This window comes from Antrostomus carolinensis, unplaced genomic scaffold, assembly GCF_000700745.2.
Source record: "Antrostomus carolinensis isolate BGI_N321 unplaced genomic scaffold, ASM70074v2 Scaffold48890, whole genome shotgun sequence".
NCBI lineage: Eukaryota > Metazoa > Chordata > Aves > Caprimulgiformes > Caprimulgidae > Antrostomus > Antrostomus carolinensis.
Window position 1 is genome coordinate 1 of NW_010288619.1, and position 13433 is coordinate 13433.

Genomic DNA, 13433 nt, shown 5'->3' on the forward strand with positions numbered 1-13433 from the left:
GGTGTGCGGCCTCACTCACCAAACTCTTCCCTTAAAGCTCAGCCGTTGATGGAAGAAGCGGTACCAAAGTGGCCATTAAGAAACTGTACCGCCCGTTTCAGTCTGAACTCTTCGCCAAACGAGCCTACCGAGAGCTGCGCCTCCTGAAACACATGAAGCACGAAAACGTGAGTTGGGTCGTTAGCAGATATACCTCCCCCCAGGCCCGCAGCCTGCACGCCCTGAGAACGGAAAGTAAGTCATGCAGAGCTGGACAAGGCAGATGTGCAGCTGCATGCTCTTCAGGAGTCTTTGGGCAAGACCTGCCTGTGTGTCTGTCTTTTGACTGTCCCTTATAGGCAAACATCAGTTCCCACAGATTAGAATGTCCTGTGGGAAACAGCACTTCATTTCCACGTGGGAAAAGTTGGGTGGGGAAGGTTAGGACCACAGTGGAGTTTGCGCTGAGATCTATCGAGAGAGATTAGGGACCAGAATTTACAATCTCCGTTGCTCTGTTTCTGTGAGGTGCAGGAGAATGCAAAGCATGGGTCTGTGCCTGCCTCTCTTGGGTGCCAGTATCTCTTCTTTTCTGAACTTGCCTGGAGTTGGCTATGGTAGACATGCATATCTTTGAGGAGGGGGTAAGGTTTTCCTCTTTTTAATCTTTTGTGAAGCATTTGGAAGTTCTGGGTTTGTACTAATGTGAAATAGGAAAAGTTCATGAATGCCCCAATAGATGGATTTACTGGGAAGCAGAGAATAGAATACAGAGCTCTGCACAGATCCCATGTATTGTGAAGGAAGAACAGCTGTAGCCAGAAGTATTGAAAGTGTAATTGAGATAAAGATACTTAGTCTCAGCAGTGCTAAGTGGTTTAATTAAAAAATAAAGATTTGTGTAAAAACAGTTATTGTGGAATCAAAGCACAGACTCTGGGTGTGGGGGGGTCCCAGAATGGGCTTGGAGGATCACAGTAGTGGCTCTAAGTGCTGTTCATCATGAATGCATGTGAAAAAATGAGAGTTTGGAGAGAATTGTTAAAATTATGTGTGAGAATCTGGTTTAAAATGTTAATAATGTGGGAGATTAGAGCATAGCTCCTTTCAGATGGCCTTCAAGCAAAGCTAAGAGATCGAAAGGGAGGATAAGAGAAAGTGGTTATAACAATAGCTGGTCATTGCCATTTAGTGTTATGGTATCAACATTGTGAGTGCCAACAATATCCAGTTTCATTTTGAAGAATAATCTGCGGGATATCCTGACTGTCCAGAAAAAAAAATGACCTCTTTGTAGGCTAAAGAACCTGTGTGCCTGTTAACATTTTAGTCTGAATCTTTTAATACATTTGATCATTTTACTTGATGTTTCCTTTGAAGTAACTGCTTCATAACTGCTGCTGTATATGTTAAAGAGTTAACGTTTGCAGGGAACTTCTGTGTCATGCATGGGCTTTCGTACTCTCGGTATTTTCTTTACTGAACATTTGGGAGCAGAGCAGCTTGTGCAGTTGCCAAGCTCCTAACTGTGTCCAGAATTTTTAGATTATTTTTCTTCCATTTCCCAGAATAATCTGTTGGGTAGCATTTTCCACTCCTGGTGGATTTTATGCTGTGTATGCCCTTCAGGATAATACTCTGGAACCCCTCCATGGACTTGTTTGATAATTAAAGAGTCTAGAAAAAAATGCTCACTGGGGAATGTGAGCACAATCTGTAAGAGTTAAAAATCAATATATATGAAGGAAGGCAATAATTTACAGTTTTAGGAAACAGTTTGGGTCACATAAAGAATAATCTGATCTATGTATTAAGGAATTGTTTTACCATGAATTATGGCATCTACTCGTTAGAGGACAAAGACTGAATAAATGATCCTGCAGGGATTCTCGGGCACCGTGGAGGTAGAAGCTGAGTGCTCCACCCATCCACAATGAGGCTGATATGGCAGTACAGCCCATCAAGAGAATTTCCATCCACCATCCCAGCCTCACACCCTTCTGTCAGTCATTTCACCCATGGTGAATTAGGAATAGCAACAACTCCTTTTAGGATTTCTAGTCCCTGTGCTGATCTCAGGATACTCCTTTAGCTGTTCCCCCTTTGGCTCGCTACCATTCTGTCAAAGAGCATCTTTTTTGCATATTTCCACCAAAGAATGGGTTTACAGGCAGACAGTAAGGTCCTTTCCCATTCACATCAGCAGTCCACAGTGTGCTGTGCACACCTTTAATGGTACGTGCAGTAGTGGCAGGACAGCTGCTTGTTCTCTGTCATTACCATCGTGGCTTCCCTGGGCCTGGCTGTGGGGTCTTGAATGGGCCCCACTCAGGTGGGTGCAAATCTCCTTATAACAGGAATTAGTAGAGTAGAACAGCGATTGAAGTATCTTCCTGATTTTTCTGTTAACTATCACGTTACAGTATAATTCTATAAAACAGCAGTTATCTATCTATACAACTGCTATTAAAGATTAATAAAACTGAGGTAATTGTTTCAAAGACCACAGTAAAATAGGGATGCCCCTGTTATCTCTGTCTTGGGTGTTGGTGATCTAAGTACTGAGGCAGCACGGTATGTGATAGCTGGTCTAACAGTATTGCCACTTAGATTTGGAGTATTGTTGCAACGTTGCAGTGATCTGCCAGTACAAATCTTCATCACTTTTTTCCTGCTTCAGGATATAAACTATATAAAGGTTCTGTTTATTTGATAGATGAAGTACATCGAATTTGCTCTTCTGATCTGTTTTTCTTTCAAAGTTATTTCTCTAATTGTGCTGCATTTGATGTTAGGTTACATGAAGAGTGTGATGTTTTGTTTGTTTCACTGTGATTACCTCTCAATGGACCATCTCTGCCCTTCACAGCTTTCGGGGAAGTGTGTTAAGCATATAGCAATACATTAGCATAGTTTATTTAACCTTATGCTGTATTCAGAATGATGGAAGAAATTGTAATGGTCTGACACATTGTGCTAAAAATAGCATCTGTGGTCCTCCATTAAGGGGATATAATTCATCAGCATATCATGCTTGAGTGAAGAAAACGGAGGAAAACTTCTGGTTAATACCCTGAATGACCTCCATTATAGACCCTTTGAGGAACATGCTCATCTCCTTAGTGTGGAAGGGTTGTAGGATGACCAGGAGTCCTGTAAAAACAAGTACAGGAGTCATCCTACTGGATTTTACTGGGATTGTATTTTACCTCCTAAGGAAGTTAACGCGCAGGTCAGTTTGCTCGTCTGTTTAGGCGTTTCAGGAGGAGGCGACTCTAGTTGCTGGGATGACCATCTTAATTATACATGAAGCGTTTGTTCTGCCTGGTGGCTCTCAAGTGAGGCATTACTTAAATGTAGTTAGGAATATTTCTATATAAACCGTGCAGACTTGGTAGCATGGGACTTCTCATCAACCCTTTGCAAACGAATCGAGAGGAGGAATGGTGTTGAGGCCTGTGGGGCTTAGGCTATGTATGAAGAGGGAGAGATCTGGCTGCTAGGAGGTAAATCGCTGTCTTTAATGGCACCGAGATACTTTTTTTTTGTGGGGAAGGAGGGTAGACCTTTTAGTTTGAGAGGATCTGGGATGTTTCACAGACATCAAAAGCTACTTCTACTGCCTAAAAAGCAGTCTAACCCAGATCGATTCCTCAGACATTGCCAAAAACAAAAGTTAGTTTCTAGCAGGATAAGCTGCCGGATCACTCTGTAGCTGCATAAACGGGTATTCTGTCACAAAAGAGGGAATGGCATGAAAATGAGGAATATAAACAGCTGAGGCAGAATGAAGAAAACACTGTTTATTTTGTTGGGGTTTTTTTTTCCTTCATTTATTCGTGCTAGCTTGAAGTATTCATCTCGCTACAGCCTTAGCAGCTCTTGATTATTTCTTTTGCATCTGTTGCATCTTGTATAGAAGAACAGACTGTTTAGGAAGTTTTTTTCAGTAGTGCTTTTTTTGTTCCCTGTTTCTTTCCATTTTGAGTTCGGTTAAAGTGAAGACCCTTAAAACTATCCATTATGGCTCTGACTTAAAACCAAAACCAGGGAAAATATGGCTAGTGTGCTAACTTTGGCCCTGGCTTTGGCTCTCAAACAACCCAGAGAAGTGAACAGAGGTGCAGAACAGTCAGTTTCATTTGGCAAATAACTTGAATTTTATTGTGCATTTGGACTGGAAGCGATACCCAGATACCCACTTTTGTTGAAACAACTGCATAGTGACTTGTACTGGTCCAGTGCCCTTTTTACCTCCCAGTTTGCTAACAGAACTTTTGAGGATGCTAGCAGGAGTGCAAAATAGCTGGCAAGGGGAGATGGCACTGGAGAGAGGGAGAGAAAAGCAGCAGCTCATGCTGATGCCTGTGTCAGAACACTGTGGCTTTTATCAGTGTGGTACATGCGTGTGTATGTACATATGTGTATACCTATGTATACATATAAGCTCCCATGGGAATTCTGATGCAATTCTACCAACTTAAATTCTGAACATGTTTCTGGCATAACATTTTTGACAAATGCCCGTTAAACGTTTCTTGGGTTGGTTAATATTCTGCAGATGTTTTCTCTTCCTGGAAACCCTGTATGTACGAGGCAACTGCAGTATTTGTTTAAAGGTACTCTATATTATGCTCTCATTCGTTGCTCTGAGTGGAAATTATTCTCTGGTGTATTCCCACATCTGAAGACTAGTGTGTGTTTTGCATTATAAGAACCATGTAGGTTTTTTTCCCCTTTTGGAAGGAACTTGGATATCCAACAGACACCAACTTGTTTCTCTGCAGTTACATTTCTGAGGATGATGCAGGCCTTTACTTTTCTATTGACTTCTTTATTTTGAAAAAGAGTTGGGCTTTTTATTTACACCTACACAGTATCGACCAAGGAAGAAGTTTGTTCCAGAGAAAACAGTGAAGTGCTCTATGTTCCTGCCTGAGAAAATCTTAAAGCTGTCACTTTTGCAGTTCATCTAGCCTGACGTGAGAATTGGAAGAGCAACAGCCTCTGTGGTGTACGAAATCAGGCCAAGAAGAGGGTTATAGATGAGTGATGTCTTTGCAGATGAAAGCATGCTCACTGTGTTAAGAGGAGGTTTCCCACAGCAAGTCCTGCAGGACTGCACCAGCTAAAAATTCCCACTCTTTGGGTACACGAGTGCCAGTAAAGTGCAATTTGGGAATCCTGGCTGGCGATGGCAGATCTCCTTATGAAAGCAAAAATACAGTTACAGCTGGGTAGTTTATTGCTGTCAGAAGCTTGTAGGGGAGAAACACTCCTGGCTGCTTTTCTGCGACGTGAAAGCTTAGCACAGCTAGGGAGCTAACGGGACACCAGCGTCCCTTATTTTGGTACTCAAAAGCCAATAAATCTGCATAGTGGTATCAGTTGTAACCTCTACTTGTTTTCACAAGCCTGACTAATGGGTGTTTTACCCAGACTGTACTTCAGCCATTTATTCACACACCAGCCTTGGGTACTAATAAAGCAGACTGATTAGCCTAGACCAGTAAGTGAAAATAAGGAAGACAGCATTGAAACCCAAACCTTCTCTTTGGATTGCCATCCAATCCAGAGATGAAGATGTTTCTGTCTGCAGGATTTGGATCTGTCCAGTGTTACATATGGATCCTTTGAAAGAACACTGTCGTGACACTCCTGGGTATGGCTTGTGCCTGCTGATGTTGACTGGCAGGAGGAAAGGAAAGAGGCTCTCTGTCCATCAGCGGGCATCCCTCCTGTCATGTAGCAGTAATCAGTGAAGAAGAAAGGTGACTCTGGTGCAAACCTTGTGTGCAAGTAGTTAAAATTTTAAAAAGATTGGGGCTTCTTAGTGTGGTAAAAGGATGGAGGTCCCCTGTGATGTGGAACAGTGCAGGAGCATGGAGTTGAAGCTAACCCTGCAGAAAACGTAATGCAGCATAATGTGTAATTCAGTCCACCCCAGCAGGGATCTCTCTTAAAAAATGTACTTGCATTTGTAGCCTGAGTGCCAGAGCTACTCAACTTCACTGTGTTTTCATGCGTAACATCCACAAGAGAAAGCAGCACTTACTGTATAAGAGACATTACTTACTAATTTATACAAGAGTCTTTCACTGATGTGCTGCTGCTTGCATCAGAAATGCAGTGGGACAGTCCTTGAATAACAGTAATCTGACACATGTAAGTGCTGGAGAGGATAGAGGTGAGGAGCTCTTTGCTGTTGTGCTCCACTGCTGGAATAATGTTTGGAAAAGGAGGCAGCTGAGAAGGGAAGGGCAGAAACCACCTTACCAACGGGAAGCTGTTATTTATTTGTTGACAGTAGTTAAAAGTTGGTCAGAGTGGTCAGTATAAATGTCTTGGAGCAACACTTAGATGATGGGGATAAGAAAGGCTGGAGACACTGCCACCCACCCCCCACTGGCTTCATAGGGAAGAGACACAATCAACAAAGTAAATACATTGAGTAAAAGCACACCCATGGAAAACAATTAGACCAGTAGAAAAGATAGAAGAGATAGTATTACACTCTCTCCTCAAGATACAAGCAAGGACGGTACTTCAGTGGAGGCTGCAGAAATCCTGGTTGGTTTTCAGCCAGATGGGCAGTGGGAAACAAAGTGCATCCTTTGTGGGATAATTTGAAAATTGCCTTTTGTTAGTTAATGGGGGAAAAAAATGAGACCCTGAAGGGCAGTGCTGTTGCTGCTTTCCACAGATGCTTTTTGTTGCCATCGTGGACTGTACGGGGTTCATTCCTCAGCTGTGCTTCCATCTCTGATAGCATTAGTAAATTTGCTGAGTTAACACCAAAAATAGAGCTACAGAAGGTTTCACAGATGCCTTCATTACAGTTCATATAGGCCACACTGTGAAGAATAGATTATTGTTGTAACTGTTTCACAGTGGCTTACTTTTGTGTTGGGACATTATCTTTAAGTATTGTAAAGGGTTTGTTTTGTTTTTTTTTTTACAAATACTGTATTTAATTGAGAGCATTTTACACAGACACAGGATTTTCCATTATATTATAGAGGAGTGAGTTTCCTATGCTTTGTCCAGTTCTTTTCCTTTTCCTGAAGAAATAGCTAGAGTTTTATCTTCCTCATAGGATTTATTTTATCCTGTACCTCCTTGTGCTTAACATATCTGCAGAAACACGTGACCTAAATGGAAATTCTAATGACTCTGTTCCAGTACAGGAAAATCATCCCAAAGCACAGCTATTAAATAAAGATCACTGAGAAAAAGGAAATGGGTCCCTCGCTTTTATTTTTAAATTGATTAACTATTAGTGTGTCTTACAACTTTGGACACTAAAATGGATTGCAAGATTTTTAGAAAGCTGAAGTAAGAAGAAAAGTATTGTGAAATCCTTGGCATGTTAAAAAGAGTTCTATATAATGGTTTATTGTTTGCTTTTCCCCTCAACGGGAGCTGAGCGTTGGTCTCAGTGGTGTTCTTCACCGCAGAGGATTTGCAGCAGTGACAAGCTCGTCTCCATCCGTTTGCAACTTTACCTCTGAAGTCATGTGTGTTATATATCAGGCAGCATAACCTAACTACTGGGAACTCTGTTTACTTGAACAGAAAAGTCATAAAATGTTAGTGAACTTCATTAAGTGTGTTTTTGGGCTGGTATGTTCTTTAAGGAAACATGTTCTTCATGCTCCCTTGTTTCACAGCGGGTACACAGAGGGGTGCGGTACAGTGGCCATGCTATTTCATCCTCTGCTGTGTCCCTTATTTTTATGGTGGTGTCTTGTGGCTTTCACTGCTACATTCAGATGTGATGGGGTTTATTTTCTTATGTTTCTTGGTTAGGTAAATGAAGGCGTGGAAATACTCCTTGAGGAAAAAAAAGCAGGACTTCTGAAACAGTGGGGCTTAATAGGGAAGTTCATATTGCATAAGATGACTGTTAAAACGTTAACTTCCTCCTTTTTAACACTGAAATCTGTGAAGAGCTTTTCTGTCTGTGTGTGCTCTGTGTGTGTGTACACACAGTGCCTTAGGAAGTGCCCTTAGAGCTCTGCTGTGCTCCATTGTTGTCACATACATCTTCCTAATCCTGCTCTTCTCCCTTTCTCTCCCTGCTTCTGCACAGAAATGGAAAACCTTATGTAAAACCATCATGCAAAAAAGTAAAAGGATAATTTATTGCTGTAATGTTAGCACTGAAGGTATTACTTCAAATAATAACTACATGCTCTGTGGGTTTAATTACTGTTTTATGGCAATCATATTATTTAAGTAGTTTCATATAGCAGTCCTTGGGAAAATATTATTAGTGATTTTTTTCAAAGATATATATGGCTACAAAGAAAATGAGTTGTAATTTTCTGTCTTCATCTTTATTAGTTTTTCCATCTTGTTCATCATTATGACCTTTTGATAATGTGCACACTAACTGTGGTAGTTTCCCCCGAATATGGAAAGGCTGAAACTACGTGCAGTAAGGATTTCATCACAGTTGCATATTTTTATTTAAAGCTTTGAATAAAGGAAGTAGTCTTTCTTTTCTTGCATTTTTTTTCCCTCAATTTCTGCTCTTGCTTCTCTTTCACATTCTTTTTTTAAAAGATACCTGTTTTGGGGAACAATTAAGAAATAGTAGTCATGTCCGAAACCCATCTTGATTGTTATCAAAGTAGATTTTGCAGTCCTTCTTTTAGTACTTCGATGGTAACATCAGACAACGTAATATGCTGCTAGCCCTGTTTCCTTTCTTGAAGTTTCTAATTTTATACAGTTCTAGTTTGATGTATAATCTGATGTCCCTAAACTGTCTGGCCATGGAGATAGGTCTGAAGAAGGTTATAAAGGTTATTAGTCTTTTATCTTGTTTTCCAGCAAATCCCTGCACGCCCCTGTTGACACAGCAGCCTGCACCTGGGAAACACCACAAACAGTCCAGGGCTTAGGAGGCTTCCTCTGAGCAGACAGAAGTGGTCATGAATTAGTAGTGGAAGTAGAAAAGGAGCAACTCTAAAAGCCTGTGCTGTTTAGGTACTGCCTGGATTAAGCAGCATCCAAGCTAAGATCTGGCTTTAGACAATTCCAGCTACAACTCTGTATATTTAATTTTCTTTTGTTTAAAGGGCTTGAGAGAAGTCTTGGCAGTTACCATAATGCATCCAGTCAGCTGGTATACTTATGCTGAAAACTATACTAGTAGGAAAAACTGTGGAGGGAAGTCTCTTTTACTAGATTGTTCTTTCTCTGTTGAGAGAGAGAATGCTTTTGTTTGACAAAAAATACTTTTAAGGAGAACCTAAGGTGTATGCCATAGTAAATCATATTCAGCTTTTGATAATTTACTCTCTACAAAAACCAGTTTAGTTCTATTTTCTTCTCTGTGTTCTCAATTAGATATTGCAGTCTATGTATCTAAATTACCCTGTTACTGAAATTAGAAGACGTTTAAAGTGTTCTTCATTGATAAGCAGCAGGCCCACCTAGGTGGATAGCACTTATGACTGCTTCAGGTTTTAAACCAATTTGTCTGGTTTATTTTAAACACGTCAGTGGTCCAAGTTAAAAGATGCTGTCTCCTCTTGCATAAAATTGTTAGCCTCTGAACTTCTTGTTCAAGTAAATACATTTTTTATCACAGGGTCAAACAACCCTCAGTTATAAAATTTAACACATAAATCCTGGTGTTGCTATGCAAAACTTTAGGTGTTCTTTCTGCCATCTTTATGGCTGTAGCTGATGTCTCACTGTGGAAATGGTTTTGGTGATATTTTTTCACTTATGCAGTTAGGGATGTTTTGTGTTAAATCAGAACTAATTCATGTTTATTTTGTTTTGTTTTGTTTTTCTCTTCCCCCTACCTTATTTTTAGGTCATTGGAATACTGGATGTGTTCACACCAGATATAACACTGGAGAAGTTTAATGACTTGTAAGTTCTGAGTTGTTTGTCCTTGGGAGCAGGGCGTCATTACTTGTGTGGGAAGAAGGGTTGTTGCTTTTTTAAATAAAGAATTCCAAAATTGTTGCTTCATGGATTTTTTTTTTCTGAATTTCATCTTAATATAACTCTTAAGGTCAACTTCAGAATTGGTAGGCTGAGGTTTCCAGATTGTCATTGGAACCAGTTGCCTATTTTATAAGGTGTGTACTTCTTTTAGCCCTTAGTAAATGGCAGCTTGGTGAATTCTCTAATCCACCTTTCAAGTACTGATTTCTTACCCTGAGGCCCAGGTTGCCCAAATGATAGGGCAATTTTTAACCCAAACAAATAGACTGAAAATGATGCCTGCTGCATGACACATCTCGGTGTGATCCATCCTAATTCAAGGATTAATTAAAAACTGCTGAGGCTAGTGAATTTTTTGGTGATTATCTGCACTGTGGTCTGTTGTACTCCCTGACTGGTTTCCCAGTCCAGTGGTCCAAACAGCACATGATGCAGATCATTTCTAGCACCAGGCATATACAGGACCTTTTGGCAGCATCTCAGACACAAGATATTTAGCACGTCTGCTGTTTTGCTTGTGGATCCTACTGCAATTCTTGTGAATTAGAGTCACTAGAGAAACAATGGTCAGAGTCCTGTTTGGCTTAATGTAGATTTCATGTTACATTTGTAGAGCTGTTCTGGATTTCATCTAATGCAGCATATTTATATGCTAACAAAGAAAGCCATCTGACAGGAAAATGTAGAAAATTAGTATAGAAAACATGGACCATGTGTTCATATTGATCATTTGGGACAAAATCATCACTGAGCCAAAAAGGATGTTGTCCGTATTGCTTATTGTGCTAGCACTTTATATAGCATATGTAACAGAATGCACATGTATATGATTAGCATTCAAGCACTGTGTTTTAACTGAGACCCTAAAATAATCCTTCAAGTTTTGGAGGTGAAAGTCAAGTAGGAAGGATGTTTTTGTAACTGAAAGTGCAACAGGTGAACCTAAGGCAAAATTTGCTTTGGAGACTGAGCAAGCTGTTAGAGATGAGCAGAGGTAGATGTGTGCACATTTAAAACAAAAGTGGAGAGAGAGCTTTTGTGGATTAAGGTCAAATGTGTCATTTGAGGGAGACTCTTTGCTGACTCGTCATGAAATGTTGGTTTTGGCCTATTGTATAATGATCAAATTCAAGTGGATTTGTGGCTAGAAGCAGCAGAAGCAAGGTGAGTGGTTGGTCTTGTCTGAGACCTAGCTGACTTAGCAAGCCCTCCTGGCTAGAGGGGAGCATGCTCCTACTCAACCTGCCACTCTATTCTCCTGCTCATTTACCAGTCGATGAAGACAATGTCCTGGCCAAACCCAGACATTAAATCAGTGTCCCATCTCCTTTATGACTTTATATTCAATTTCTGTGTTGTTTACAGTTACAATTCTAATAGAATAAATTAAGTTTTCATACAGGTTTAATAGTAGAAACCAGTTGAATTATAATTTGCATATTTTAACCACAGGAAACCCATTTAAGTCTAAATAATGAAATTTGTAGCTATGAAATAATGATCACATCTGATTATTCCTTTAATGAAAACTCATCTGCTTGTCTTCATAAGAAAAAGAAAACTGATTACTTTGTCCTCAGGTGCAAGGCATGACTGGCTCTGTCTGTGTTCAGACCTGACTTGAAGGATAGACTCTGTAGGATGAGTTTATACAAGCAATGCAAATAACAGTTTTGGATCCTAAGTGAAGTTTAGCCTTGAAATGCCAGCTTGGCATTCTCAGGGTTTCTGTTGCTGATGTCCCTTACCAGTACTAAGTACCAAAGATCCCAGTTTATGATCCGAGATGAAAATTAATGGAAGTTCTTGTTGCTTCCTAATTTGATCAACTCAATTTCTGTTATGTCTGACCTTGCTTATTTGAATGAACCAGCTAGGTGGTTTTGTTGCTGCTGGTTCAACGCATGGTCCTGATAATTGATTGTTTTTTGTTTGTTTTTTTTTAAGCTACCTTGTCATGCCATTTATGGGAACAGACTTGAGTAAGATAATGAAGCATGAGAAACTAACTGAAGATCGCATCCAGTTCCTGGTATATCAGATGTTGAAAGGCTTAAAGGTTTGCCACTTTTACTATGATTTCACAATCCTTTTTCCTAGTAAACCATTATGGAGAGCTATAAATACTTATCGTTTGAAAGCAGGATAAAATTTATCTCCCCTTATATAGAAAAAGTAATGACATTCTACACAGCAATTGTTTTGTGATGATATATGCTATCTGGGGGGTTTTTGCATTATGTTTTTGTCTGTGGCTTTTTTCAAGCGAAAAGAAGAGATAGTCATTCAAGATCTGTATAGTACATTGGTCCAGGATGACGTTGGTTTCCTTATTGCAGTACACCAGAAAGTCCCTGGTATGATTTTTAGTTGCCTTCATCTCCAGTAGTTGATTGTCACACCTCATACTGTGGCTAATTGGAGAGCGTAGAGACTAAGAATGAAACCACTGTTGAGTTCAGAGGTGGATTCCCCTTGACTTGAGTCCTCAGCTATGTCATCAACTTCAGATTTCTCTAATTTGGAGATGTTTGCTTGGCTTACTAGTACTGATCTGATACAGTGATGCTAAGGCACTCTGCACCCAACCTGCTCTAAGTGTAGTGTCTTTCTGTGCTCTTCTGAGGAGCATATATATGTATGTATATATGTGTAAATATGTCTGTATGTATGTGTATATATATGGGATTGGGGGATATATGGTGGGGCAGGGATGTGTGTATGTATATTTATACCATACCTATAGGTATGGTATATATGTACCATATGTATCTATCAACCTGTAGGTGTGGTATTTTGGGGTGAAAGTCTGACCCTGAAAGGGCCTCTGAGCCCTGTTGACTCCTAGTGCTCACACTGGTTTTGGGAATTGTTCAAGGATGGCAGCAAGTGCTTGTTTGGTCCTTGTGTGTTAGAAGTCCAGTTCTGTGAAGTACTAAAGCTCATTGCTAAATTTAAATAGGTAAATCATTGGGATTATTTCTATATTGAAATACCTTTCTGAGCCAGCTATCTGAATGTTTTCTGTGAAACGGAAAAGTATGTGTCCTTTGTGTAATGTGCATGTAAAGTTAAAGGGTCTCTGAAATCTCTGAATCTGGGACAGCATTGATCAAGAGGGACTGTAGATTTTTAGTGACAAATCTGAGTGGGAAGTGCCTGAGAGGAGCACAGATAAATCACTTAGAAGCCCAAACTAGTAGGCACCTGAGTTAAACAGCTGTGAAAGATTTTAGAAAGGAGCCCACTGAAAGAAAATTACTTCTTAATCCCTTTTAACAAACTCACTGAGACTGAAAGGGATCTCTGGAGACTGTGTAGTCCCACCCTCCTGCACAAATCAGGGTCAAACTGAGCAGGCTGCTCAAGAGCTCGTGCAGATGGGTTTTGAGTATCTCCAGGGATGGAGACTCCACAGCATCTCTGGGCACCCTGTTCCAGGGTTCAATCTCCCTTAGAGCAAAATAGATGTTTCTTATGTTTAA

General features: G+C 40.2%; 1 protein-coding gene across 1 annotated transcript; it reads left to right on the top strand.

Annotated features, from left to right (window-relative positions):
- Positions 1 to 42: 42 nt before the first annotated feature.
- LOC104524393 (mitogen-activated protein kinase 12-like) lies at positions 43 to 12007 on the top strand (the record flags this gene model as incomplete). Its single annotated transcript, XM_029084779.1, has 3 exons — positions 43 to 167; positions 9812 to 9870; positions 11896 to 12007. Coding segments are annotated over 3 exons (296 nt in total), but the record flags the coding sequence as incomplete, so codon positions are not given.
- Positions 12008 to 13433: the final 1426 nt, after the last annotated feature.